Raw genomic sequence first — 27,104 nt, 5'->3', positions numbered from 1 at the left:
GCATGTGTCTTTATAGCAGCATGATTTATAGTCCTTTGGGTATATACCCAGTAATGGGATGGCTGGGTCAAATGGTATTTCTAGTTCGAGATCCCTGAGGAATCGCCACACTGACTTCCACAATGGTTGAACTAGTTTACAATCCCACCAACAGTGTAAAAGTGTTCCTATTTCTCCACATCCTCTCCAGCACCTGTTGTTTCCTGATTTTTTAATGATGGCCATTCTAACTGGTGTGAGTAGATGCAGAAAAGGCCTTTGACAAAATTCAACAACCCTTCATGCTAAAAACTCTCAATAAATTAGGTATTGATGGGACGTATCTCAAAATAATAAGAGCTATCTACGACAAACCCACAGCCAATATCATACTGAATGGGCAAAAACTGGAAGCATTCCCTCTGAAAACTGGCACAAGACAGGGATGCCCTCTCTCACCGCTCCTGTTCAACATAGTGCTGGAAGTTCTGGCCAGAGCAATCAGGCAGGAGAAGGAAATAAAAGGTATTCAATTAGGAAAAGAGGAAGTCAAATTGTCCCTGTTTGCAGATGACATGATTGTATATCTAGAAAACCCCATTGTCTCAGCCCAAAATCTCCTTAAGCTGATTAGCAACTTCAGCGAAGTCTCAGGATACAAAATTAATGTACAAAAATCACAAGCATTCTTGTACACCAATAACAGACAAACAGAGAGCCAAATCATGAGTGAACTCCCATTCACAATTGCTTCAAAGAGAATAAAATACCTAGGAATCCAACTTACAAGGGATGTGAAGGACCTCTTCAAGGAGAACTACAAACCACTGCTCAATGAAATAAAAGAGGATACAAACAAATGGAAGAACATTCCATGCTCATGGGTTGGAAGAATCAATATCGTGAAAATGGCCATACTGCCCAAGGTAATTTATAGATTCAATGCCATCCCCATCAAGCTACCAATGACTTTCTTCACAGAATTGGAAAAAACTACTTTAAAGTTCATATGGAACCAAAAAAGAGCCCGCATCGCCAAGTCCATCCTAAGCCAAAAGAACAAAGCTGGAGGTATAATATATTTTTCATATGAAAAAGAAAAGAAAAATGATGGCCAGACATAGTGGTTCATGCCTGTAATCCCAGCACTTTGGGAGGCAAGATGGGAGGGTTGCTTGAAGCCAGGAGTTCGAGACCAGCCTGGGCAACAAAGCAAGGCTCATCTCTACAAAAAAGAAAAAAAAATTTTGTTTTTAATTAGCCAGGCATGGCGATACACACCTGTGGCCCCAGCTACTCAGGAGGCTGAGGCAGGAGAATCACTTGAGGCCAGGAGTTCAAGGCTACAGTGAGCTATGGTTGCACTGCCGCACTCCAGCCTGGGTGACAGAGTAAGATTCCGAATCTTAAAAAAACAAACAACAACAACAAAAAAAAACTGTGGCAGTGGGTAGTTTTGGTGCTCTTCAAAAACCTTTGTCAACCAAATAGAATCCCAGGGGGGAAGCTAAAAATGTAATATTGCATGAAAAGTTAACATTGGTCTCTTCTTAATATTAATTAAAATTAGTAATATAAAGCATAAACCACAACTTAGATACCTGGGGAAATCTGGATGTTCAATTAATATTAGTGTTTTTACATCTGGAGTTGTATATGTCTTCTGTAGGATTCCTAACCAAACTCCAAAGAACTAGCAAACAAAATATTAAAACCAGTAATTTTGAGAGAATACCTAAAATACATGCAAACCACTCAGAGAAGTCAAACTTTAGGTTGCCTTTTTTTCTGTCTTCCCCTCCAAGGTCCGATATTTACTTTATCCCAAGAGCAATTTGGTCTCGGAAAATTGGACCCCCATAGTCAAATAGTGTATGTAACTACTCCGAGAGGGTCACACACAGGACTCACCAGAAATTCATTGGCAAACTCCTCTTTGTTAATTTTCTTGCTTTGGGCCTCATCCAGGAACTTCTGCAGAATTTCTCTTTGGTCCATGCTGCAGAGCAAGAAAAATAGTCTATAAGTAGGTTGAGGGAGGGCATGTCAAATGTGTGTCATGGCCGAGACACCTCCAAAAACCCACTGCTGCCGCCTGAGCAGAGCATGCTGAAGGCTGTGGTTTACTGACTTCATCACAAGCCCTAGAGGAAATTAGTACGTAACCACCTTCTGTGGTCACATAACACAGCCATCATCTCACTCCAGGGCCCTAGCGCCTTCCTTCTCAGCAAAGGAACCTGGTTACAATTCAAATTTTTAACAAACAAGAGGCTAACCAGAACATAAAGTGTGGTCTGTTTAACTGAGATTATTCCATTCCATCACCCGTATGCAAAACTCACCTTTCTTCTTGCCTCCCAGAGAAAGAGCAGAATTACAGGTCTCCTGCATGAGTTCTGTCTCTCCCCATTTTCCGAGTGAGCACAAGGGCCAAGTTGACACCTTCTGTTTCCTTATGTCCCAAATGAACTCTGCAAAGTTCGGTTAGGCCCAGGAAAGAAAACAGACACTGTTTAGAGTGACATGTCTTCTACCCGGACTGTTCGTCGAAAGGTTTCTTGTCAGTGTGACCAATGAGAAACTTCTGTTCATCACAGAAGGTGTTTTTATTCATAACTTTTAAGTCTGCTATATATACCTCAAACTCCCTTTTGAAGGAAGCAAAGTCAGATGCTTCTGACAGTCTGTGTCTCTCCCAGGACTGGGGAAGTGCTGACCTCCATTAAGGGAAGTGTTGATTTCAGCACCTCTTCAACCCTCCCAGTAGCCTTTGAAGCTTCACTTGGGTTCTGGATATAAAGACTAAGAGTGTTGGTCTATATAGGATTTAGAGCAAGTGGCCCCCTCAAGGAGCACCTGACCAGACAGTTAGCACAATATCCTGCATATGTAATGCTGGTAAACTGTGATAGAACAAAAAGAAAGTAAAATCAACCACCTTGCTGACAACATTGTAACTTTTAGGGCAGAAAGCCTGAAGAACTGTTTCTAAAGAACACATTTCTACTCTGCAACCAATGTCTTAGGAAATTTGTTTCAGGAAGTCATGCTGTGCCTGTAGCATTTTGGCCCTGAAAGGCAGGCTCTTCTAGAAAAAGTTTCCACATCTCAGTTTGCATAACCTCTCAATGGGTACAAGTCTACCCAAGTGCCTAATTCAGTGTGAGAACATCCCAGAATCAGTATATCATCTTTGTTGAAGGCAGAAGTTCAACAAATGTTAACAAAATTAGTCTTGATCCTGAAGAAAACTGGGAAATGTGTTGTTAGGACTTCCTCTATTTAAGATATTAGCAATCCTTTCTGTTTTGCAACATTATTCAAACTTCCTTCAGGATATCATGATTCTGAACACTGTTTATTCTGAACATTAAAGATACTGCATGCTCTTTACTAAGTACTGCAAAAAGAAAAGAAAGATCATTGAGATATCTTGGTTATAGACAACTTAAAGACAATATTTCAAATTAAGAAACTCAATCCTAGTACACATAAAATAAACCCTCATTCTTCAGCAATATTTGTTGGGAATAGTACATTTCTCAAATTATCTCCATCTAGAATTAAGAGAGAATTTCTTGCTGCTCTAAGTAATGTGATGTTTACTTTGGCTATTTTAAAACATAAAATATGGGAAATCTTTGATTTATAAAAATACAAAATTTCAAGTTTATAATAACTAAAACCATGTAAAAGTATGTACATAGCTAAAGACTAAAAGATGCAAAAAAGAATCAATTGTGTAAGTGTGATGGGATAAAGTTTGCTTTCTAAAATTATTATACTGTTTTTAAAATTAGAAATAAACATTTAAAAATCCATTAAGTTGTTCAACAAATTTATTGAGTACCCACTAAATTCTAAACATTATGTTAGGAGATTGGCATACAACACTGAGAAAGCCAGAATATGGTAAAAAAAAAAAAAAAAAAAAAAAAAAAAAATCCTTAGCCAGTTAATAAAGCAACTCAGGACTAAAGATATAGACGTGATTACTGATAAAAATTAAAACATTCCTTAGGTACCTTTGGGAAAGAAAATAAAAATAAAAACATTCCAAACTAACTTGCTTAACTGCAGAGTAGCAAAGCATAATCCTAAAAGGAAAACGATTTTCTATGTTTGGACAAAGAAGATAATATAGTTTTATAATTTCTCTGTACCCTTAGAATGTCCTCAATTACACCAAAACTAGAACTTTATTAATTTTTATTAATTGATTAGGCAAACCTGCCTAATAAAATTTAAATCGATTTTTCTCAAGCCTATATTTCAGAACAATCTCTTACTAACTTTCTTATTTCTTCTTAATGAGGGAGAAGATAGAAATAAATAGGAGATAACAAAAAAAATTTTGCTTAGATGCCTCCATAGTCCTTTTCCTCAAAATCTAAGAATCTGTAAATAGTGTCTTGGCAGAACTTCACACTTTTTAAAAAAAGCAAGCAGCAATTCTTAAGATTCTATTCTACTGTAAACCCAAAAGGTACAGAGACATTGTGAAATAACCAAACCCCCAAAACCCACTTAGCTACAAGGCCATTTCCTGAGCAGACCACTCAAGCAAGCAAAAAACAAACTGAAGACGAAAACAAAAAACGTTAATTATTTTTTTTGTTTTGTTTTGAGACAGGGTCTTGCTATGTTACCCAGGCTAGTCTGGAACTCCTGGCCTCAAGTGATCCTCCCACTTCGGCCTTCCAAGTAGCTGGAACTATTATTATTTTTTTTTAAATATAAGCTACTACTTAATTTATCACACTTCCTTCTACAGAGCATAATGCTTTTTGATTTAGATTGTGTTGACTCATTTGTATCTTGCGGGAAGATAAAGAGCTGGGGAGGAGAAACAAGACATGCAGTAAAGGTTGGCAAATACCTAAAAGAGTTTCAGAATTTATGATGAATCATTTGAACCAGTCTGGCATAAAACCTAAGTGAACACAATTCCATACAATAAAAAAAGACTCACAAACATTTTGCCAGAACCATCAAGTAAATTGTGGAAGTAAATTGTAGATAAGCACCTGAAGAGGAGTGACAAGGCCACATCTCACTGCTGCCTCATGTGGCTGTAGTGTTTGGTGAGAAGGAAGAACACAACAGAGAAGAGTGCTGGTCACCATGTCACCTGTTCCAACAAGAGGGGAGTATGCTAGTTTAAGGGGAAATATCAGTATCATGGAGGTCAGGAATTAGATTACAATAAACATTAATGGAGGAGAATTTCAGGGAAGACTATAGGGTAAGATAAACTATTTAATAGGAAAAACATTCAGGATTCTCAGAACATCCTTCTCTCTTTTAGATGAGGAGGAGACATGTTTTACCCTGGAGAAGATACTTACCCAACCTTAGTTTTAGTTTCACTACTCTTGCCTTTTCCTACATCCCAGGGTCACTGATTTGATATGGGATATATATACTGTCTGTGAAACATTCAGTCCTTTGTAAGCATTCTCTTGATCACCAAGGCCTATTGGAAATTTCTCAATGTCTTTTAGATTCAACCTGTCTTTTCCATTCCCACTTAGCCCCATTCCCACTTTCACACCTGGATTCCTATAGCGATAAACTTAGATTATCTTCCTATCTATATGTTTCCATTCTAGTATCTCCTGTTAACCAAGGCTGGATGAAAGTTCTTAAAACTGCACTTTAATGCTAAAGAATCAGAATACTTCTTGATGGTCTATGGGAACAAGTCCAGATTCCTTAGCTTGTCACCAAGCCCCTCGCTGTCAACTATCCCCACCCAACCTATCCAAGCACATCACCTACAGACCTTGTTCGTCCTACTACCACTTCTTTTTCTACTTCTCACCTTTACCCCTAAGTTTCACCACAATGAAAATAAAGCCATAAAGCTCAATTACTTTTTCTTCAAAAATCTTGCCCCAACTCTGTTTCACCATGATCTTCCCTTAGTCTGAATCTCTTCAGTATAAATCTGTATATTCAGCTATAGAAGTTTTCTTCATTTATTCAATTTCCTTGTCTCCTACAGGTTTATTTAAGAGTTTATTCAAAAGATGCCCCCTGTATTTTCCGATTTATCAAAGGCAATGATAGTGTATTCTACGCGTTTGTGTAACCCACAGTGCTTACCATCGTCCTGAGTATATCTAAAATAAGTCTGTTGTGATAAAGTAGCTAATGTGGTTACGCTTTGGTGAGGGATCTACTCTCACTTGGTTACTCATTATATCAATTACTCCAAGTCTCTTGTCTGGCACAGTCTGTGCTTCTTGTCTCTAGCTAGGCACTTTCATTATGCCAGGAGCAGATGGGCCTTCCTACATGGAGGCACAGGAACCTGGCAAAGGGTACTTTCCTGAATGCTGCTGCCCAAGCAGCAGGGCTATTATTATTTATTTATTTATTTCATTTTATTTTTTTTTGAGACGGAGTCTCGCTCTGTCATCCAGGCTGGAGTGCAGTGGCACGATCTCGGCTCACTGCAAGCTCCACCTCCCGGGTTCACGCCATTCTCCTGCCTCAGCCTCTCCGAGTAGCAGGGACTACAGGCGCCTGCCACCACGCCCGGCTAATTTTTTTGTATTTTTAGTAGCGACGGGGTTTCACTGTGGTCTCGATCTCCTGACCTCGTGATCTGCCCGCCTCGGCCTCCCAAAGTGCTGGGATTACAAGCGTGAGCCACCGCGCCCAGCCAGCAGGGCTATTATTAGGAAAGGAATGGTGTCAATACTGAGCTTCAGAGCCCATCTCTGAAGAACTGCAATGGCCAGAAATAAATGACCTCCTTTATCTCTAGAGTAGGCTTGTTTTTCCTTTTATAAATGAACACAGAAGAGGCTTACAAAATACCTTTAATGAAGCTTGTTTGATTTTCTCATGTTTTCACATCATTCCCGGTAGGAAAAGTCCCCCTACCCATCTTCCAATCTATTGCTTGTCACTACTGCATTCTGAGACTTCACTAAGTCCTTCAGTTCACCTGCTGCAGACTTCATAGTCAACCTCCCACTACACAGGGAAGCATACTCTGCCTTTGGTTTCAGAATCCTCAAGAAGCAAAGGTCAACCAATAACTTGCAATTGAAGCTTTTTTTTTTTTTGGAGACAGAGTTTTGCTGTTGTCACCCAGGCTGGTGTGCAATGGCGCTATCTCAGCTCACTGCAACCTCCACCTCCTGGGTTCAAGCAATTCTCCTGCGTTAGCCTCCTGAGTAGCTGGGATGACAGGCATGTGCCACCACGCCCAGCTAATTTTTGCATTACTAGTAGAGATGGGGTTTCACCATATTGGCCAAGCTGGTCTTGAACTCCTGACCTCAGGTGATCCACCCACCTTGGCCTCCCAAAAGTGCTGGGATTACAGGCGTGAGCCACCGAGCCCAGCCTGAAGCATTTTTTTTTTTTTAAATAAAGAGCATCAGGACTCTTAAAGCTTAGCATCCTGTTCAAATATAATCAAACTTGAAGTCTCATCTGAGTCAATCAGTTATTCATTCATTTAATGAATATTTTTAATATCGAGGTACATGCCAGATAATGAAGAGGAGGGGTGTTACAGAAGTATACAACAAATTGTATCATTCAGCGATCCTTTATCCTAGTGGGGAAGATGACTATACAGATAATTACAACTTAAGGCCATTTTTTGGATAAGAAACATAAAAGTGGTACAAACAAAAGTTCAAGGAGGCAAAGAGCACTTCTTGTTCTGGTTATACGGATAGCCTTCATGGAGAAAGTGACAACTGGGTTGGGTCTTGAAGATGTCTACAGGTAGAGCCTCAGAAAAAGCAATATGAAACATAGAGAACAGTAGGAGGAGGGCAGCTTTACTGACTGGCTCGATTTTACTAGAGCATTGGGATTGCAGAGGAGAATCATGATTGATTAAGTCTATATAGGGCAGTTAAGGCCAGATACTGGGGAAATCTGAATATCAGACTGAAAGTCAGGCTTTATTTGATGAACAGTAGGGAGCCGCTGAAGGTTTTTTTTTAAAAACAACCTTATTAAGGTAGTGCTGATGTACAATAAACTACACATTTCAAAGTATACAGTTTGATAAGTTGGTGTGAAATCATCACCCATAAAATCACCACAATCAAGATAATGAACATATCTAATCACACTCAAAAGTTCCACTGAAGGACTTTAAGAGAGTGACATTCAAAGCAATGCTTTTGGGAAGTTATTTCTTGATTTAAAAAAATAAATGCCCCCTTCTGGTAAGATGTTTAAGTCTTGTAATCTTCATTGGTATGTTAAATTTAAAAATGAATGACACCATATCTAAAAATGAATCAAAACAATAGACAAAGAAACCACAGCTTTGATCAATCTGATGGCAGTATATAGGACAGACTGGAATGGAGCAGGAACAGAACAATCTATTGAAAGCCTAAGTAGGAGGCTTTATTAACAGTCCAGGCAGTTGCTAATAAATCTGGTAGAAGAACCAGGACAAAAAGGAAGTAACAAATGAGAGAAACTAGTTGGGTGAGTTGGACTGGAAAGAGAGAGACAAGGTAAAAATGACTGAAGTTTTGAGCTAGTTGTATGGCAAACAGGGAGAGTATTGGGATAAGAAAGGTACACATAAATAATAAGCATCTGTGGGTATGGAATTGAGAAGGGAAACAAATCATATTTAGGAATCACTCACATTGATGTGAAAGTAAAGCCATTAAGAGTGGTATGCATCTGTGAGAGACAGGGTTAATGGAGACAGAAAAAAGTCAAGCTAGAACCTTATGAACTGCATAACATAGAATTCCAAATTGCTAATGGCACAGTATTTAAAATATTCCAAGCACTCACCCTTTACAAAGTGTATTTGTTTTATTTATCTCTCACAAAAATCTTATTAATAAGTTACCAAATCATCTCTATTTTACAAATGTGGAAACTAAGGTACAGAAGAATTATGTCTCTTGCCCAGTGTCACATAATTAGCCTATGGTGAAACTAAAGTGTTAAAATCAGGCAATCTGAATCCATTTTTAATTCCTGGGTTACAATGTCTTCTTCCTGCAGCCCAATCACTTAAGCTCTCCTAAGATAGAGTCTCCTAAAATACATAACACCTAGGCCAGAGCTGCTTAATGCATTTGCCTAGTATAATCCCCGTGGGCACCATATCTTCAAATCTCAAGATAATGCAGTATACTTGGAACTGTTTTATGAGCAACATAGGATAAAACTGGGAGCTGGAATTATTCAATTTAGATTGAATTTGCTGAAACTTAGTTCAAATGCATAGACCGAAGTTTATTTCATAAAACAGAATAGTAACAAAGTAAAAATTTTGCTTTTGCCTATGAAGTCAAATATCACAAAACTCATCATCTTGAGTTTATAGTAACATAAGGGACAAAGGAGTACAAGTTTCTTAACTGGTAGCCAAAAATATAATTTCTACTAAAGAGAAACAGGACACATCATTTATGGATTATTAACCTGTTGTGATTTAACTAGGAATAGAGGAAAAAGCATAACTTTGTTTTCATTTTTTTTTTTTTTTTTTTTTGAGACAGTTTCGCTTTTGTAGCCCAGGCTGGAGTGCAATGGCATGATCTCAGTTCACTGCAACCTGCGCCTCCCAGGTTCAAGTGATTCTCCTGCCTCAGCCTCCTGTGTAGCTGGGATTACAGGCACGTGCCACCAAGCCTGGCTAATTTTTTGTATTTTTAGTAGAGACAGGGTTTCACCATGTTGGCCAGGCTGGTCTCAAACTCCTAACCTCAGGTGATCCACCCGCCTTGGCCTCCCAAAGTGCTGGGATTACAGGCATGAGCCACCACGCCTGGCCAAAACATAACTTTAAAAAGCAAAAATATATTAACAGCACTACATATTTACTTCTCTGCATTTAGAGGAGACACATAGATGGCTGGCTGATAGAGGGGAAGTGGTTAGTTTTGTTAAACTTTAGCCAAAGTTATTAATGCTGCTTTTCATGAATCACTGTAGCAATGCCTTTCTTCTTAATATTCAGGAAAGTAGTCTGGTTTTTGGAGTCTCTACCTGATGACTGCCTACTAATCTATTAGATCATTAAGGACTATTTTGAGATACAAATCATAAGCTTTGCTTCCAATCACTCTCACTTGTAGGGCCAGAGAAATGGACTACTCAGGAGCTACAGAGCTCTCTGATCGGTTGAAGACCCAGAGAAACTGTGGATTATGCAAGAACTAATAAACATATGGAGACTAAGTTCCCAAAGAACAGTTAAATATCTTTGAGTTTAAACCCTATCTACAGCTGTGTTTGCTGGAATTGTCAGGACTGTAATAGAGTTTCAGTTACCAAGGAGAAATATTGATTTAGAGAAGGGGTCAGCCAACTTTTTCTGTAAAGGGCCAGCTAGTAAATATTTTGGACTTAACCAGCCATATGGTCTTCTATAATCATTCAACTCTGCCATTGTAGCACAAAAGCAACCATGGACAATATGTAAACAAGTGAATGTTGCTCTATTCCAATAAAACTTTATTTACAAAATAAGACAGCAAGCCAGATTTGACGTGTGGGTTGTAATTTGTCAATCTATTCTCTATAGTGATGGCTGTCACACTCTATATGTACATCAGAATCACCTATGGAACTAGTTTAAAAGGTAGGTTCCTAGGCTCCAGCCTACCCCTACAGAATCAGAATCTCTAGGAATGCGAATCAGCAGTTTAATAAGGTCTACAAGTGGTGTGTGAACCACACTTTTAAAGCTTTGTGCTATGCAGCTAGCTTCATCTAAGCTGGGGTGGCCTTGCCGTCCTAGATGTGGGCCAGCACTTCCTGCATCCTGTGGCAGTAAAAATGGAGTAACTTTTATTTTCTTTGACCTTCCTAGTAGAAACAACTGTTTTTGTTTGTTTGTTTTTTGCTTCCAACCTCTAAAATGCATAAAATAGTCCTTCTCAGGTGAAATTAACATGAAGTTTAGGGATGATTTTGAACGAAAATGCTCAACTTAAAATAACAAGATTTTAGGCCGGGCGAGGTGGCTCAAGCCTGTAATCCCAGCACTTTGGGAGGCCAAGGGGGGTGAATCACGAGGTCAGGAGATCCAGACCACCCTGGCTAACACGGCAAAACCCCATCTCTACTAAAAATACAAAAAATTAGCCAGGTATTTAAGGTAGCATGTAGTGGTGGCGGGCGCCTGTAGTCCTAGCTACTCAGGAGGCTGAGGCAGGAGAATGGCGTGAAACGGGGAGGTGGAGCTTGCAGTGAGCTGAGATCGCACCACTGCACTCCAGCCTGGGTGACAGAGTGAGACTCTGTCTAAAAAAAAAAAAAAAAAAAAGATTTTTCAACCAAAAAGCTTCCTGAAATCCTTTACATTGCAAAATTAGTAGGCACAATTCTTACCAAAGGACATGGCTACATCTGAAGAAATAGTTTCCATTGTTCTCCCTTTCTCTCAAAATACCTCCAGCAAAGGCCTGCCCTGTAGCTTATAATTCCACTACTAACAAGTCATTACTTTGTGTCTGGGGGTCTTTGCTTCAACAGAACCTCATTAAAACTCATGTGAAAACAGAAAGTAGAAAATCTCTGTAGTTTGCATTAAGTTGACAAAACAAAACAAAAACCAACTCTGTAGGCCTCTGGCAGCTGCTCCCAACTTTAACAATCAGTAAAAAATGACTTATTCAGCTAAGTTCAGTTCTGATACAATGAAAAAAGTGTTTTTTTATTTGTTTGTTTGAATTCCCAGGAATCAATCACCCAGTCAACAAGGAAGTGATGTTCAGTCTCGTGAATAGCTCCTCCTCTTCAGCTCTCCAGATTTTCCTAGGAAAGACAGAGAAAATCCTACAGCCAAAGGAATTGCTTTCAGGAACTTCCTAAGAAACCAGGAAATGATCTGCAGATAGCTCCAGGAAATGTAGCTCTTATTAAGGCTTTCACTGACCCTGTAAATGGAAAGGAGTGCTCTATGACAGCATAAGTTCTGATGATTACTAAAACATGGGCTTAGAATACCTTCTGTAGTTACCACTACAGCAAAGATTGTTTTTTCTTAGATACTATTAAGGTGATTCTAACTTCCCTAACACACACATAAAGATGTTAGGAAAAAAAGACCCAGAAATTTACAAGGGAACAGGGTGAAGCCAGGCTGAAATTAGAACTCTACCATGAATATACTTTATAGATGATTATGTGTAGGAAATGAAGATTAGCTTTACAGTAGTCAGCAGTCAATATTTAAGGTAGCATGACTCTGGAGTCCAACACCCACAGGCTGAGCTTCTGTCTGCTCCATTTTTCCATGGCAAGAAAATCTAGGCATTTTCAGCAAAATAGGGAAGCATGTTTTCCTGTTGGTTTCCAATTTACAAAAAGGGTCATGAATTGGAATCCCAGGTATTAGTACAAAAACAGTGCAAATACCTAGCAAAACCAGGAGCCCCAACACACTTACCCAACCTCCCTGGCCCTGGATGAACTCCCGGATGGCTCGGTTCCCATTGATCACACCCGTCATGGGGATAGCCACCTGTCCCACTACTTCAGGAGCAATGTGAGCCATATACTCAAGAAGTTTCACTGACACTGCTAGAAAGGCTCTCTCATAAGCTAAGCTGGAATCCTGAGCACACCAGGTCTTGCTGAGAGATTCCACTGTGTTCTGGAGTATAGCTCCTGCCTGAGGAAAGACAAAGGAAACATCAACAGAGTATCACTCAAAAAGTGCAGGAGGCTGCAGGTGCAGGAATCCAGTAAAGCAATTGTTTCTTAGAGTGCCAAATGTGCAATTGGTGGTAACTAAGGAAATCTTAGAGGGTGGATGGATAATCTTTTCTCGTTTTAATATTTTGTTATCTTTTTTTTTTAAGTTTTTAAAAAACCAAGATAAGTGGTTCATCTTTATTATAAAAAGTGGCATTGGCCAATTTACCAAGTCACAAAGTCCTTTTTTTTAATTTTATTATTATTATACTTTAGGTTTTAGGGTACATGTACACAACGTGCAGGTTTGTTACATATGTATCCATGTGCCATGTTGGTGTGCTGCACCCATTAACTTGTCATTTAGCATTAGGTATATCTCCTAATGCTGTCCCTCCCCCCTCCCCCCACCCCACAACAGTCCCCGGAGTCTGATGTTCGCCTTCCTGTGTCCATGAGTTCTCATTGTTCAATTCCCACCTATGAGTGAGAACATGCGCTGTTTGGTTTTTTGTCCTTGTGATAGTTTGCTGATAATGATGGCTTCCAGTTTCATCCATGTCCCTACAAAGGACATGATTTTTTATGGCTGCATAGTATTCCATGGTGTATATGTGCCACATTTTCTTAATCCAGTCTATCATTGTTGGACATTTAGGTCGGTTCCAAGTCTTTGCTATTATGAATACTGCCACTATAAACATATGTGTGCATGTGTCTTCATAGCAGCATGATTTATAATCCTTTGGGTATATATCCAGTAATGGGATGGCTGGGTCAAATGGTATTTCTAGTTCTAGATCCCTGAGGAATCGCCACACTGACTTCCACAATGGCTGAACTAGTTTACAGTCCCACCAACAGTGTAAAAGTGTTCCTATTTCTCCACATCCTCTCCAGCACCTGTTGTTTCCTGAATTTTTAATGATCGCCATTCTAAATGGTGTGAGATGGTATCTCACTGTGGTTTTGATTTGCATTTCTCTGATGGCCAGTGATGATGAGCATTTTTTCATGTGTTTTTTTGCTGTATAAATGTCTTCTTTTGAGAAGTGTCTGTTCATATCCTTTGCCCACTTTTTGATGGGGTTGTTGTTTTTTTTCTTATAAATTTGTTCGAGTTCATTGTAGATTCTGGATATTAGCCCTTTGTAAGATGAGTAGGTTGCAAAAATGTTCTCCCATTCTGTAGGTTGCCTGTTCACTCTGATGGTAGTTTCTTTTGCTGTGCAGAAGCTCTTTAGTTTAATTAGATCCCATTTGTCAATTTTAGCTTTTGTTGCCATTGCTTTTGGTGTTTTACACATGAAGTCCTTGCCCACGCCTATGTCCTGAATGGTATTTCCTAGGTTTTCTTCTAGGATTTTTATGGTTTTAGGTCCAACATTTAAGTCTTTAATCCATCTTGAATTAATTTTTGTATAAGGTGTAAGGAAGGGATCCAGTTTCAGCTTTCTACATATGGCTAGCTAGTTTTCCCAGCACCATTTATTAAATAGGGAATCCTTTCTTCATTGCTTGTTTTTGTCAGGTTTGTCAAAGATCAGATAGTTGTAGATGTGTGGCATTATTTCTGAGGGCTCTGTTCTGTTCCATTGGTCTATATCTCTGTTTTGGAACAGTACCATGCTGTTGTGGTTACTGTAGCCTTGTAGTATAGTTTAAAGTCAGGTAGCGTGATGCCTCCAGCTTTGTTCTTTTGGCTTAGGATTGACTTGGCGATGCGGGCTCTTTTTTGTTTTCATATGAACTTCAAAGTAGTTTTTTCCAATTCTGTGAAGAAAGTCATTGGTAGCTTGATGGGGATGGCATTGAATCTATAAATTACCTTGGGCAGTATGGCCATTTTCACGATATTCATTCTTCCTACCCATGAGCATGGAATGTTCTTCCATTTGTTTGTATCCTCTTTTATTTCATTGAGCAGTCATTTGTAGTTCTCCTTGAAGAGGTCCTTCACATCCCTTGTAAGTTAGATTCCTAGGTATTTTATTCTCTTTGAAGCAATTGTGAATGGGAGTTCACTCATGATTTGGCTCTCTGTCTGTCTGTGATTGGTGTATAAGAATGCTTGTGATTTTTGTACATTGATTTTGTATCCTGAGACTTTGCTGAAGTTGCTTATCAGCTTGAGGAGATTTTGGGCTGAGATGATGGGGTTTTCTAGATATACAATCATGTCATCTGCAAACAGGGACAATTTGACTTCCTCTTTTCCTAATTGAACACCCTTTATTTCCTTCTCCTGCCTGATTGCCCTGGCCAGAACTTCCAAAACTATGTTGAATAGGAGTGGTGAGAGAGGGCATCCCTGTCTTGTGCCCATTTTCAAAGGGAATGCTTCCAGTTTTTACCCATTCAGTATGATATTGGCTATGGGTTTGTCATAGATAGCTCTTATTATTTTGAGGTATGCCCCATCAATATCTAATTTATTTAGAGTTTTTAGCATGAAGGTTGTTGAATTTTGTCAAAGGCCTTTTCTGCATCTGAGATAATCATGTGGTTTTTATCTTTGGTTCTGTTTATATGCTGGATTACATTTATTGATTTGCATATGTTAAACCAGCCTTGCATCCTAGGTATGAAGCCCACTTGATCATGGTGGATAAGCTTTTTGATATGCTCCTGGATTTGGTTTGCCAGTATTTTATTGAGGATTTTTGCATTGATGTTCATCAAGGATATTGGTCTAAAATTCTCTTTTTTGGTTGTGTCTCTGCCAGGCTTTGGTATCAGGATGATGCTGGCCTGATAAAATGAGTTAGGGAGGATTCCCTCTTTTTCTATTGATTGGAATAGTTTCAGAAGGAATGGTACCAGCTCCTCTTTGAACCTCTGGTAGAATTCGGCTGTGAATCCATCTGGTCCTGCACTTTTTTTGGTTGGTAAGCTATTGATTATTGCCTCAATTTCAGCGCCTATTATTGGTCTATTCAGAGATTCAACTTCTTCCTGGTTTAGTCTTGGGAGGATGTATGTGTCGAGGAATTTATCCATTTCTTCTAGATTTTCTAGTTTATTTGCATAGAGGTATTTGTAGTATTCTCTGATGGTAGTTTGTATTTCTGTGGGATTGGTGGTGATATCCCCTTTATCGATTTTTAGTGCGTCTATTTGAGTCTTCTCTCTTTTCTTCTTTGTTAGTCTTGCTAGTGGTCTATCAATTTTGTTGATCTTTTCAAAAAACCAGCTCCTGGATTCATTAATGTTTTGAAGGGTTTTTTGTGTCTCTATTTCCTTCAGTTCTGCTCTGATCTTAGTTATTTCTTGCCTTCTGCTAGCTTTTGAATGTGTTTGCTCTTGCTTTTCTAGTTCTTTTAATTGTGATGTTAGGGTGTCAATTTTAGATCTTTCCTGCTTCCTCCTGTGGGCATTTAGTGCTATAAATTTCCCTCTACACACTGCTTTGAATGTGTCCCAGAGATTCTGGTATGTTGTGTCTTTGTTCTTGTTGGTGTCAAAGAACATCTTTATTTCTGCCTTCATTTCGTTATGTACCCAGTATTCATTCAGGAGCAGATTGTTCAGTTTCCATGTAGTTGAGCGGTTTTCAGTGAGTTTCTTAATCCTGAGTTCTAGTTTGATTGCACTGTGATCTGAGAGACAGTTTGTTACAATTTCTGTTCTTTTACATTTGCTGAGGAGTGCTTTACTTCCAACTACGTGGTCAATTTTGGAGTAGGTGTGTGTGGTGCTGAAAAGAATGTATATTCTGTTGATTTGGGGTGGAGAGTTCTGTAGATGTCTATTAGGTCAGCTTGGTGCAGAGCTGAGTTCAATTCCTGGGTATCCTTGTTAACTTTCTGTCTCACTGATGTGTCTAATGTTGACAGTGGGGTGTTAAAGTCTCCCATTATTATTGTGTGGGAGTCTAAGTCTCTTTGTAAGTCACTAAGGACTTGCTTTATGAATCTGGGTGCTCCTGTATTGGGTGCATATATGTTTAAGATAGTTAGCTCTTCTTGTTGAATTGATCCCTTTACCATTATGTAATGGCCTTCTTTGTCTCTTTTGATCTTTGTTGGTTTGAAGTCTGTTTCATCAGAGACTAGGATTGCAACCCCTGCCTTTTTTCATTTTCCATTTGCTTGGTAGATCTTCCCCCACCCCTTTATTTTGAGCCTATGTGTGTCTCTGCACGTGAGATGGGTTTCCTGAATACAGCACACTGATGGGTCTTGACTCTTTATCCAACTTGCCAGTCTGTGTCTTTTAATTGGAGCATTTAGCCCATTTACATTTAAAGTTAATATTGTTATGTGTGAATTTGATCCTGTCATTATGATGTTAGCTGGTTATTTTGCTCGTTAGTTGATGCAGTTTCTTCCTAGCCTTGATGGTCTTTACACTTTGGCATGTTTTTTCAGTGACTGGTAGCAGTTGTTCCTTTCCATGTTTAGTGCTTCCTTCAAAAGCTCTTTTAGGGCAGGCCTGGTGGTGACAAAATCTCTCAGCATTTGCTTGTCTGTAAAGTATTTTATTTCTCCTTCACTTATGAAGCTTAGTTTGGCTGGATATGAAATTCTGGGTTGAAAATTCTTTTAAGAATGTTGAATATTGGTCCCCACTCTCTTCTGGCTTGTAGAGTTTCTGCTGAGAGATCAGCTGTTAGTCTGATGGGCTTCCCTTTGTGGGTAACCCGACCTTTCTGTCTGGCTGCCCTTAACATTTTTTCCTTCATTTCAACTTTGGTGAATCTGACAATTGTGTGTCTTGGGAGTTGCTCTTCATGAGGAGTATCTTTGTGGCGTTCTCTGTATTTCCTGAATTTGAATGTTGGCCTGCCTTGCCAAATTGGGGAAGTTCTCCTGGATAATATCCTGCAGAGTGTTTTCCAGCATGGTTCCATTCTCCCCGTCACTTTCAGGTACACCAATCAGACGTAGATTTGGTCTTTTCACACAGTCCCATATTTCTTGGAGGCTTTGTTCATTTCTTTTTATTTTTTTTCTCTAAACTTCTCTTCTCGCTTCATTTAATTCATTTGATCTTCGATCACTGATGCACTTTCTTCCAGTTGATCGCATCTGCTACTGAGGCTTCTGCATTTGTCACGTAGCTCTCGTGCCTTGGTTTTCAGCTCCATCAGGTCCTTTAAGGACTTCTCTGCATTGGTTATTCTAGTTATCCATTTGTCTAATTTTTTTTTCAAAGCTTTTAACTTCTTTGCCATTGGTTTGAATTTCCTCCTGTAGCTCGGAGCAGTTTGATCGTCTGAAGCCTTCTTCTCTCAACTCGTCAAAGTCATTCTCCATCCAGCTTTGTTCCATTGCTGGTGAGGAGCTGCATTCCTTTGGAGGAGGAGAGGCGCTCCAATTTTTAGAGTTTCCAGTTTTTCTGCTCTGTTTTTTTCCCATCTTTGTGGTTTTATCTACCTCTGGTCTTTGATGATGGTGACATACAGATGGGTTTTTGGTGTGGATGTCCTTTCTGTTTGTTAGTTTTCCTCCTAACAGACAGGACCCTCAGCTGCAGGTCTGTTGGAGTTTGCTAGAGGTCCACTCCAGACCCTGTTTGCCTGGGTATCAGCAGCGGTCACTGCAGAACAGCGTATATTGGTGAACCATAAATGCTGCTGCCTGTTCATTCCTCTGGAAGTTTTGTCTCAGAGGCGTACCCGGCCGTGTGAGGTGTCAGTCTGCCCCTACTGGGGGGTTCCTCTCAGGCTACTCGGGGGTCAGGGACCCACTTGAAGAGGCAGTCTGCCCGTTCTCAGATCTCAAGTGGTGTGCTGGTAGAACCACTACTCTCTTCAAAGATGTCAGAGAGGGACATTTAAGTCTGCAGAGGTTACTGCTGTCTTTTTGTTTGTCTGTGCCCTGCCCCTAGAGGTGGAGCCTACAGAGGCAGGCAGGCCTCCTTGAGCTGTGGTGGGCTCCACCCAGTTCGAGCTTCCCGGCCGCATTGTTTGCCTAATCAAACAACTAACTCGGCAATGGTGACTGCCCCTCCCCCACCCTCGCTGCCGCCTTGCAGTTTGATCTCGGACTGCTGTGCTAGCAGTGAGCGAGACTCTGTGGGCGCAGGACCCTCCGAGCCAGGTGCAGGATATAATCTCCTGGTGTGCCGTTTTTTAAGCCCGTGGAAAAGCACAGTATTAGGGTGGGAGTGACCCAATTTTCCAGGTGCCATCTGTCACCCCTTTCTTTGACTAGGAAAGGGAATTCCCTGACCCTTTGTGCTTCCCAGGTGAGGTGATGCCTCGCCCTGCTTCGGCTCGCGCATGGTGCGCTGCACCCACTGTCCTGCACCTACTGTCTAGCACTCCCCAGTGAGATGAACCCGGTACCTCAGTTGGAAATGCAGAAATCACCCGTCTTCTGTGTCACTCACTCTGGGAGCTGTAGACCGGAGCTGTTCCTATTCGGCCATCTTAATATTTTGTTATCTTAATGGGCACTTGAAAATACATAAGTAGTCCATCAAACCCATGATTTCAGGTATTATTGCTTAGGTTAAACAAAATGAATGAAAAATAATTTGAAAGAAAAATATTAAGTATGTGATAGTCCAGCTGGTTAAATCGTAAAGGTATTGCTTGAATGACTAGAAAATGTCTGGGAAACTCTAAAGTAAAGGCCAGGCATGGTGGTTCATGCCTGTAATCCCAGCATTTTGGGAGGCCGAGGCTGGCAGATCACCTGAGGTCAGGAGTTCAAGATCAGCCTGGCCAACATGGTGAAACCCTGTCTCTACTAAAAATATAAAAATTAGCCAAGCATGGTGGTGCAGGCCTGTAATCCCAGCTACTCAGGAGGCTGAGGCAGCAGAATCACTTGAACCTGGGAGGCGAAGGTTGAAGTCAGCCAAGATCATGCCACTGCACTCCAGCCTGGGCGACAGAGCAAGACTCCATCTCAAATAAAAAAAAGACCGAGTGCAGTGGTTCACACCTGTAATTGCAACACTTTGGGAGACGAAAGTGGGAGGATCACATGAGGTCAGGAGTTCAAGACTAGCCTGGGCAACATATTGAGAAACTGTTTCTATGAAAAATTCTAAAAAGTAGCTAGGCATGGTGGCACATGCCTGTAGTCCCAACTACTTATGAGGCTGAGGTGGGAGGATCACTTAAGCCTATGAGATTGAGGCTGCAGTGAGCTATCATTGAGCCACTACACTCCAGCCTAGGCGACAGAGAAAGACTGTCTCAAAAATAGTTATTAATTAGAATTAATAATAAAATAATAATAATTAATTAAAATATTGAGTAGCTCTTCCTTTTCCTCTTTCCTTTTCAAAAATGGGATCTAAAAGCCATTAGGTGGGTCCAAGCAAGATCTGTGGGGATTTAGGGGGGCCAAGGTCGTCAGAGCTGCATGTCAGAGCTGCATATCAGAGCCCAAACAAGCTGAAAAGGACATCCATGTGGGAGGGCACCTAGATCTTGATTTCTAAATATCATTCTCCATTAAAAGAAACCAGAGGCCGGGTGCAGTGGCTCAGGCCTGTAATCCTAGCACTTTGGGAGGCCAAGGCAGGTAGATCACGAGGTCAGCAGTTCAAGACCAGTCTGGCCAACATAGTGAAACCCCGTCTCTACTAAAAATACAAAAAATTAGCTGGGTGTGGTGGTGTGCACCTGTAATCCCAGCTACTTGGGAGGCTGAGGCAGGAGAATCACGTGAACCTGGGAGGCAGAGGTTGAAGTGAGCCAAGATCACGCCATTGCACTCCAGCCAGGGTGATGGCGCAAGACTCCGTCTCAAAAAAAAAGGCAGGCAGTGGCTCACACCTGTAATCCTAGCTCTTTGGGAGGCCGAGGTGGGCAGATTGCCTGAGCTCAGGGAGTTCACAACCAGCCTGGGCAACATGGTAAAACCCTGTCTCTACTAAAATACAAAAATAAAAAAAAATAAAATAAGCCAGGTATAGCAGTGTGTGCCTGTAGTCCCAGCTACTCAGGAGGCTGAGGCAGAAGAATTGCTTGAATCCGAGAGGCAGGGGTTGCAGTGAGCCGAGATCGTGCCACTGCACTCCAGCCTGGCAACAGAGTGAGACCCTGTCTCAAAAAATAAAAGAAACCAGAGCTCTCTGGAGAATGGTTGATTTCAGTTTGGGGCTAGGGAAGTATAAGATCTTCTGTCAGAAATTAAGGAAGTACTCAAATAATAATAGAGACACATCAAAGAGATGCAGTCTAAAGTGAAAGGACTCCCACTAGCTAAAACTAGGATGATTTGAGCATCTAAATTAGTAATGATGTTAACAGATTATAATCCACAGAATAAAGTAGGAATTCATGGGTCCAATGCTGATAAGAAATGAATGCAATGAAATTTTGATGAGATGTGGGATATTTACATAGTTTCAAAGTACCTCTCCATAAAATACTTATTAATTACAAAGGGGAAAAGAGTAACTTTATAGAGGAGAAGCCTTACAGACACCATCTTAAGTGATTAAAGTTAACAACATCAATACTGGGATAAAATAAAATCTTGTGCCAATTGATGCAATGCACTGAGAACACAGCAATACTTCTGTGATATTCCTACCAAAGGTACATATCCTTAATTTATTCAAGAAGAAACATCAAACAAACCCAAGTTAAGGTACATTCAACAAGATAGACCATAGTCTTCAAGTGTCAAGGTCATGAAAATCAAGGAAAGACTAAGGAAAAATTCCAGATTGAAGGAAACTAAAGAGAAATCACAACTAAATGCAATATGTGACTCTGGCCTACAACTTTTTACTATAAATTACATTATCGGGACAAATGGCAAAACTTGAATGAGATCTAAGGATTAGATGATAATGAATCATTGTTAATTTCCTGGTTTTGATGGTTAGATTGTGATTACATTAGAGAATGTCCTTGTTTGAGGGAAGTATAAAAGTATTAGGGGTTGATGAAATATCATGTCAACTCCTTACTGTCAAATGATTCAAGAGAGAAATTATTTGTACTATCCTTGCAACCCTTCCCTGAGTTTAGGGCTGTTTCAAAATAGATTTTTTTTATTAAAACAAGTTCAAGTCAAATTATTTATTTATTTATTTATTATTATTATTATTATTTTTTGGAGACAGAGTCTTGCTCTGTCACCCAGATTGGAGTGCAATGGCACCATCTCAGCTCACTGCAAACTCTGCCTCCCTGGTTCAAGCAATTCTCCTGTCTCAGCCTCTCAAGTAGCTGGGATTACAGTTGTGTGCCACCATGCCTGGCTAATTTTTGTATTTGTATTTATTTATTTATTTATTTTGAGAGAGGGTCTTGCTCTGTTGCCCAGGTTGGAGTGCAGTGGCGAGATCTCAGTTCACTGCAACCTCCTTCTGCCTCCTGGGTTCAAGCGATTCTCCTACCTCAGCCTCCCGAGCAGCTGGGATTACAGGTGTGCGCCACCATGCCCAACTAATTTTTGTATTATTAGTAGAGACGGGGTTTCATTCTGTTGGCCAGGCTGGTCTCAAACTCCTGGCCTCAAAGAGTCTGCCCCTCTCGGCCTCCCAAAGTGCTGGGATTACAGGCATGAGCCACAGCACCCAGCCAAAAAAAAAATGTTTAATGAGAAAAAAAGTCAACTCAGCTATCAACTACCTAGGACAGCCTCAGGGCAAGCAACTGGGAGTAACAGGTCCAGCTCTGCCTGAATGTAGTGTAGGCACACTGCCCAAGCTGTGCATAGTAGGACAAATAAAGCATAACGGTTAAGAGTGTGGTTCTTTTTTTGAGACAGAGTCTTGCTCTGTCACCCAGGCTGGAGAGCAGTGTCATGATCTCAGCTCACTGCAACCTCCACCTCCCGGGTTCAAGCGATTCTCCTGCCTCAGTCTCTCGAGTAGCTGGGATTACAGTCATGGGCCATCACATCCAGCTAATTTTTGTATTTTTAGTAGAGACAGGGATTCTCCATTTTGGCCAGGCTGGTGTTGAACTCCTCACGTCAAGTGATCCGCCCAGCTAATTTTTGTATTTTTAGGTAGAGATGGGGTTTCACCATTTTGGCCAGGCTGGTCTGGAACTCCTGACCTCAGGTGATCCGCCCAGACGGGCCAGGCGTGGTGGCTCACCCCTGTAATCCCAGCACTTTGGGAGGCCGAGGCGGGTGGATCACCTGAGGTCAGGAGTTCCAGGCCAGCCTGGCCAACATGGTGAAACCCCATCTCTGCTAAAAATACAAGAATTAGCTGGGCATAGTGGCGAGCGTCTGTAATCCCAGCTACTTGGGAGGCTGAGGCAGGAGAATCACTTGAACCTGGGAGGCAGAGGTTGCAGTGAGTCTGTCTCCAAAAAAAATTAAAAAAAGAAATTCTTATTGAGGACCTATTATATATAAGGCACTGTTATAGGTAGAGTGAATATGGCAGTGAACAAAACAGGTTAAATGTTTGCTTTTGTGGTGTTACATGCAGATGGGGAGAGGTTGCTGTGGCGATAATAGCTTCCATGATAACTCATACAGGGGAATAATAATTAAATGAGATAATAACCGCACATGGTAAGTGATAAGTTCATATTAGCTGTCATTGTTTATATACATCAGCAACATCTCCTAGACACTGCCTTATTGTCTTTACATCTAATACAGAGTCCAAGTGCTACTGCCAGTAATCAGCATTCTGATGAAAAGCCAGTGAGCTGCTGCAGGGTTTACCCCTCATTGCATCAAACTTGTAGACTGTCTGTCATTCCTGTATATACTTCACTGCTGGACCCTGGGGGACAAAAGATGCCCACCCCCAACAAAATAAGTATTAAAATATGCATAGGCTGGGACCGGGCGTGGTGGCTCACACCTGTAATCCCAGCACTTTGGGAGGCTGAGGCGAGCAGATTGCCTGAGCTCAGAATTTTGAGACCAGCCTGGGCAACAGGGTGAAACCCCGTCTCTACTAAAACATAAAAAATAATTAGCTGGGTGTGAAGGTGCGGTGCGCACCTGTAGTCCCAGCTACTTGGGAGGCTGAGGCAGGAAAATTGCTTGAACCCGGGAGTGGAGGTTGCAGTGAGCCGAGATCGTGCCACTGCACTCCGGCCTGGGTGACAAAGCGAGACTCCGTCTCAAAAAAAAAAAAAAAAAGAAAAAAAAAAAGCATAGGCTGGGTGTGGTAGCTCACACCTATAATCCCAGCACTTTGGGAGGCCGAGGTGAGTGCAATCACCTGAGCTCAGGCATTCAAGATCAGCCCGGGCAACATGGCAAAAACCCATCTCTACTAAAAATAAAAAATAAAAAAAAAGATGGGCACGGTAGCACTTGCCTGAAGTCCCAGCTACTCAGGAGGCTGCAGTGGGAGGATCGCTTGAGCCCAGGAGGTGGAGGCTGCAGTGAGCTGAGATCACACCACTGCACTTGAGCCTGGGTGACACAGTAAGACCCTGTCTGGAAAAAAAAAAAAGATACTACACTTTGCCAAGAATAAAGTGTTATAAATGTGCTCTATGCACACTAAGCACAGCTGTGATGAAGACCAAGTAGAGACAAACTGAAGGTTCATCAGCCTATGCCCCAAATTTTCCATCTCTGTACCACTTAGGTTTTAGCAATTGGAGAATTCTTGCTATACTTCCTTGGAATATAAGCCCCCAAATATTTTCATAGAACATTCCTAGTCACCGTAGTGTGGGAGTAGTAAGAAAAGGAAGTTTGAAATAGAAAAAAAAGCAGCAAACAATAGCATGAAGTAGAAACTTGACCTGTCCCTTAATGGTTTCTGCAATGACGTTTTTGGCAGAAGCTTCCAATTCTCCGTTGAACTGGTCACCCAACATCCGAAGGCGACCAGCAATGATAGTCACATCAAAAGAGCAAGGCTCTCCTACGACAGAGGGAACACATTTGTTACAATGCTTGAAGCAATGGCAAGTCCCAGGAATCCGGGCAATGAGAAAAATTTGTCTTGTCTTTTAAATAATTTTCACATCATTATCACCCAAGAGCTTAAATGTTCTGTCAACACCAATAGTCAGAAAGTTTCCCTTCATTGAGAACCTCTTTCCCTTTAGGTGTTACTGAAAACTTAGAGTTTGCCTTTTGAAACTTAAAGGAAATAAATAAAACATACTCTTTTTTTTTTGAGACCGAGTCTCTGTCGCCCAGACCGGAGTGCAGTGGCGTGATCTCAGCTCACTGCAACCTCCACCTCCCAGGTTCAAGCAATTCTCGTGCCTCAGTCTCCCATGTAGCTGGGACTGCAGGTGTGAGCCACCACACCTGGCTAATTTTTCTATTTTTAGTAGAGATGGGGTTTCACCATGTTGGCCAGGCTGATCTCAAACCCCTGACCTCAGGTGATCCACCCGCCTTGGCCTCCCAAAGTGCTGGGATTACGGGAGTCAGTCACTGCGCCTGGCTGAAAACATACTCCTTCTGACCTGCAATCACCACCTAGGCCAGGAACCTTACCTGAATCTACTTCATCTACACAGCATAGGTTCCGGTTGGCAATCCGCAATGTTGGGCTCAAGAAGTCCATGAGTAGAGTGTTCACAATGCATTCCGTTTGTTCCTCAAAAGTTTGGGGGCTCTTCATTTTAGATGTTTGCTGTCAAGTTTTGCTTTTCCACGCAACAAGCAGTTTTCAGCCCAGCAGTAAGTTAGAAACACTGGTAAATCAACAAATGTTTCTACCTCTTGTAGTTTCCTGACATGTAATCCTGGAACTTTTCCCACTAGCTTTCTTCAAACACAGCTGCTCAGAAAGGTGGGACTTCTCGGAAGGGATTACCTACTTGGAACTGGGGAGACTTTAAAGACTTTAGGTTCTCTATCTCAGACCACACCCTAACCACACAAAATTAATGCTTAACTTTTATAGTTAGGTAGACAATCTAGAACTGAGTTCAGGAAGAGCCTCTGGAGTAATTTTATTACGAAATACTTCCTTCTCTTCTTAGGTCCTGCATATGGTATAATTCAAAGGAAGGTTTTAAAGTTACAGTGGACCAGTGTTCAACTTCTGTTTATGGAATGTATTTGCCATAATCATATAATAATTATTTACTGAACAAGGAACTATAGTCGGCACTACAAGTAACATAGAAAAATGATACAGGCACAGTTACTGTGCTCATGAAGCTTACGCTTCAGCAGAAATGACAGATATTAAATGACTAATCACATAGTTATTTGTGCTATTGAGATCAGTGCACTTTGATCAGTGAAGTGTAATAGGGAATCAAGCCTTTGATCAGTTTAATAGGGAAACAAACCTAGGGGACTGGGAAGGCTTCCTTAAAATAGTAGCATCTGAGATGAGCTCTGAGGAATAAGTAGGCATTCATTATGCAAAAAGGAGGCATAACACTATTCTAGGTGGAGAGGTAGCAGATATAAAGTCTGGGAAGGCTAAAAAAAACTCCAACAACTTGGAATTATAAATGGGGACAATAGAAAATATTTCACAGATAAATTATGAGGATTAAATAAGATAACATGTGGAATGGCCTAGCACTGTTTGGCATACAATGAATGTTAAACGTCCTCCTTTTAGCCCAAGACATAATGACCAGGAGGAAAGAGATCTGAGATTTTCTCTCTAGCAAAAGAATTTTCCTAACAGGGTTAGACTCCATCATTGTTTTAAGAGATGTCATGATTGGACACTTGTCTGTAGTGGTTGCCTTCTTAATGTAGCTAAACCTAGATTTTGGGTCTGCGTCTCAGAAGCAGCCACCAAACCTATCAGCAAAATTACCACTCAACCTGTCTGACCTGGTGAAGTTATTAATATTAATAGCTCCAACTAATAAAAGAGTCAAGCATAGGCCAGCCATGGTGGCTCACACCTGTAATCCCAGCACTTTTGGGAGGCCAAGGCAGGTTGATAACCTGAGGTCAGGAGTTCACGACCAGCCTGGCCAACATGGCAAAACCCATCTCTACTAAAAAATACAAAAATGAACTGGGCGTGGTGGTGTGTGCCTGTAATCCCAGCTACTCGGGAGGCCGAGGCATGAGAATCGCTTGAACCTGGGAGACAGAGGTTGTGATGAGCCGAGATTATGCCACTGCACTCCAGCCTGGGCGACAGAGCAAGACTCTTGTCTCCAAAAAAAAAAAAAAAAAAAAAAAAAAAAAAGATTCAAGCATAAACAGTAAGTCAGTTGTTCAGAATGGAATTTCTGTCTTGCAAAATATCAAAGCCAATCTTGTGTTTTCTGTTCCACTCTAAAACACATACAACTATACACACCTATTAAAATGGCCAAAATCCGGAACACTGGCAAAACCAAATGCTGGTGACAATGTGGGGCAGGAACTGTCATTCATTGCTGGTAGGAATGCAAAATGGTACAGCCACTTTGGAAGAGTTTAGCGGTTTCTCACAAAACTAAACATCCTCTTACCATATGATTTAGCAATTATACTCCTTGGTGTCTACCCAAAGGAGCTGAAAACTTGTCTACACAAAAACTTGCACATGGTTGTTTATAGCAGCTTTATTCATAACTGCCCAAACTTGGAAGCAACCAATATGTCCTTCAGTAGGTAAATGAATAAATAAACTGT

The 27,104-nt window shown here is 40.9% G+C and overlaps 2 protein-coding genes and 1 long non-coding RNA gene across 7 annotated transcripts in view; 1 reads left to right on the top strand and 2 right to left on the bottom strand.

The window, feature by feature from the left end:
- Positions 1 to 2,113, bottom strand: part of PTPN22 (protein tyrosine phosphatase non-receptor type 22) — a 59,140-nt gene extending 57,027 nt beyond the window's left edge. For 3 of the 5 annotated variants that reach the window (XM_003268001.2, XM_003268000.2, XM_004089981.1), the window contains exon 1: positions 1,891 to 2,113. In XM_003268001.2, coding sequence (XP_003268049.1) covers positions 1,891 to 1,977 — 87 coding nt within the window. In that variant the 5' untranslated portion in view covers positions 1,978 to 2,113. The remainder of the gene's footprint in view (positions 1 to 1,890) is intronic. The other 2 variants (XM_003267999.3, XM_012500487.2) reach the window with 1 other exon arrangement.
- LOC115837648 overlaps positions 1 to 27,104 on the top strand; it is a 54,027-nt gene that overhangs the window by 14,411 nt on the left and 12,512 nt on the right. The gene's annotated exons all lie outside the window — the stretch shown is intronic.
- BCL2L15 (BCL2 like 15) lies at positions 7,444 to 25,332 on the bottom strand. Its single transcript, XM_003268006.2, has 4 exons — positions 24,999 to 25,332; positions 24,290 to 24,411; positions 12,392 to 12,616; positions 7,444 to 11,757 (listed from the first exon to the last, which is right to left on the bottom strand). The coding sequence occupies exons 1-4, from the start codon at positions 25,123 to 25,125 to the stop codon at positions 11,740 to 11,742; spliced, it is 492 nt and encodes a 163-aa protein (XP_003268054.1). The 5' UTR covers positions 25,126 to 25,332; the 3' UTR covers positions 7,444 to 11,739.

This window comes from Nomascus leucogenys, chromosome 12 (assembly GCF_006542625.1).
Source record: "Nomascus leucogenys isolate Asia chromosome 12, Asia_NLE_v1, whole genome shotgun sequence".
NCBI lineage: Eukaryota > Metazoa > Chordata > Mammalia > Primates > Hylobatidae > Nomascus > Nomascus leucogenys.
This window is presented reverse-complemented; position numbering and strand designations above follow the sequence as displayed.